This window comes from Ammodytes marinus, assembly GCF_949987685.1.
Source record: "Ammodytes marinus genome assembly, chromosome: 2".
Classification (NCBI taxonomy): domain Eukaryota; kingdom Metazoa; phylum Chordata; class Actinopteri; order Uranoscopiformes; family Ammodytidae; genus Ammodytes; species Ammodytes marinus.
The window spans coordinates 36,657,548-36,660,047 of NC_137231.1; the positions used below are offsets into that span (position 1 = coordinate 36,657,548).

The 2,500-nt window shown below is 44.6% G+C and overlaps 1 protein-coding gene across 1 annotated transcript in view; it reads right to left on the minus strand.

Moving 5' to 3' along the window:
* The window catches only part of card9 (caspase recruitment domain family, member 9), a gene marked incomplete at its 5' end in the record, with an annotated part of 13,835 nt that extends 13,093 nt beyond the window's left edge, over positions 1-742 (minus strand). Inside the window, 1 exon segment of the mRNA XM_080036716.1 lies at positions 629-742. Coding sequence (XP_079892842.1) covers positions 629-742 — 114 coding nt within the window.
* Positions 743-2,500: the final 1,758 nt, after the last annotated feature.

Here is a 2,500-nt window from a genome sequence, read left to right on the forward strand (position 1 = left end):
TCTCTGCACTATCAATAAAGCATAAAAATGCCCAAAAAATATCTTTAAAAAAAAAATAAAAGCGAATGAATAGAAATAAAGCAATTAACTAAAATGAATATTTCAGGTTAAGATGGAAACAGAAAAGTCTTCAGACTTGATTTAAAAGAACTGAGAGTTGCAGCAGACCTCAAGTTCTCTGGGAGTTGGTTCCAGATATTTGGTGCATAAAAACTAAAAGCTGCTTCTCTTTGTTTAGTCCTAACTCTGGGGACTGTAAGTAGACCTGTCTGTCTGTCTGTCTGTCTGTCTGTCTGTCTGTCTGTCTGTCTGTCTGTCTGTCTCCTTGTTTAGTCCTAACTCTGGGGACTGTAAGTAGACGTGTCTGTCTGTCAGTAGACCTGTCCCAGACGACCTAAGGGCTCTGGATGGTTCATAACGCCTCAGCATTAATGTATTTGGGCCTTAGACCTTTTAGGGCGGGGTTTAGTTACCTGGCACTGGCGCAGGTATGGGGGGAGAGAGAGAGAGAGAGAGAGAGAGAGAGAGATAGAGATAGAGATAGAGATAGAGATAGACAGACAGACAGACAGACAGACAGACAGACAGACAGACAGACAGACAGACAGACAGACAGATAGTTAGTTACCTGGCACTGGCGCAGGTACGGAGTGATTCTTGACGGGTCGATGTTTTTGATCAGCAGCATTCTGTAGTCATCCAGCTGCAGCCAGCACAAGTCATCCTCACACACGCCCTCCATACCTGAGGACATGAATATCTTATTGGCTGTGTGTGTGAGTGTGTGTGTGTGTGTGTGTGTGTGTGTGTGTGTGTGTGTGTGTGTGTGTGTGTGTGTGCGTCTGTGTGTGTGTGTGTGTGTGTGTGTGTGTGTGTGTGTGTGTGTGTGTGTGTGTGTGTGTGTGTGTGTGTGTGTGTGCGTCTGTGTGCGTGTGCGTGTGCGTGTGTGTGTGTGTGTGTGTGTGTGTGTGTGGAACAGCCAACACAAGTCATCCTCACAGACGCCCTCCATTCCTGAGGACAGGGGTTTAAATATCATATTGGCAGTGTGTGTGTGTGTGTGTGTGTGTGTGTGTGTGTGTGTGTGTGTGTGTGTGTGTGTGTGTGTGTGTGTGTGTGTGTGTGTGTGTGTGTGTGTGTGAGTGTGTGAGTGAGTGAGTGACTCTGGTTCCAACATGACAAGGGGATCAAATGGAGAAGTGGAGTGACACACACTTCACTCAAATTATAATGTTAGAAAATGACTTTCGTTCATCACACGATCATGACAACGTTAGAAAGTGTTGTAAGGCCGATTGTATTATAGATTAATAAAAACTCAACAGCTGACCTCAAAGCTTTTCTTAGCCTGACAAATGTAAGGTCAAATAATTTTTTTTTAAATCTTTGGAAAGTTTCGCAAAAAATCAGATATTCAAGTGAAGAATAAATACTCAAAACATGCAGTTAAGTTCAGTTCTACAGAAAATCTACTTAGCTGCTGTCACCCACTTTACAACATGAGTACAAATGTAATATACATACCTGATCCTCCCTCCATCCGTCTGCCTGTCTGTCTGTCCGCCTGTCTGTGTGTCTGTCTGTGGGTGTCTGACTTTGTGACTGTCTGTGTGTGTGTGTGTGTGTGTGTCTGTCTGTCTATCCGGCTGTCAGTCTGTGTGTGTGTCTGTCTGTCTGGGTGTGTGTGTGTCTGTCTGTCCGTCCGTCCGTCCGGCCCTGAGATTTTTTCATGTGCCGTCCGTTGTTTGAGCTTCTGTATTTGTGAGGAGAAGTTGCTCTTTATCTCACTTCCTCCCTTTATGACTGGCATCGTTTACACACACACACACACACACACACACACACACACACACACATACACACACACACACACACACACACACACGCACACACACAGCTTACATCATCAGTCTGAACCGACCAACCAAAGGCCAGCAGCTCCAAATTAAAGGTGTAGTCAGTGATTCTGGAGAACGCTTGTTGTCTAAATCAGTGAATATCTCCTCATGATCCACTACCTGTCTGTACTGTGTGTGAGCTGGAAAAGAAAATCCAGAGTTAATTAATACACAGCCTAGGCTCTGTAAACGGGCATGTTGCTAGCTAAGATGGGGCCCTTTGTTTACATACCAGTTTACAGAGCCTAGGCTGTGTATTAACACTGGATTTATTTTCAGCTCACACACAGTACAGACAGGTAGTGGATCATGAGGAGATATTCACACAGTACAGACAGGTAGTGGATCATGAGGAGATATTCACACAGTACAGACAGGTAGTGGATCATGAGGAGATATTCACTGATTTTGACAAAAAGCGTTCTCCAGAATCACTGACTACACAGAAGTCACACACATACACACAGACACACACACACACACAGAAGTCACACACACACACACACACACACACACACACAGACACACACACACACACACACACACACACACACACACAGACACACACAGGAGTCACATGTGTAACGTTTGAATCATCAGTT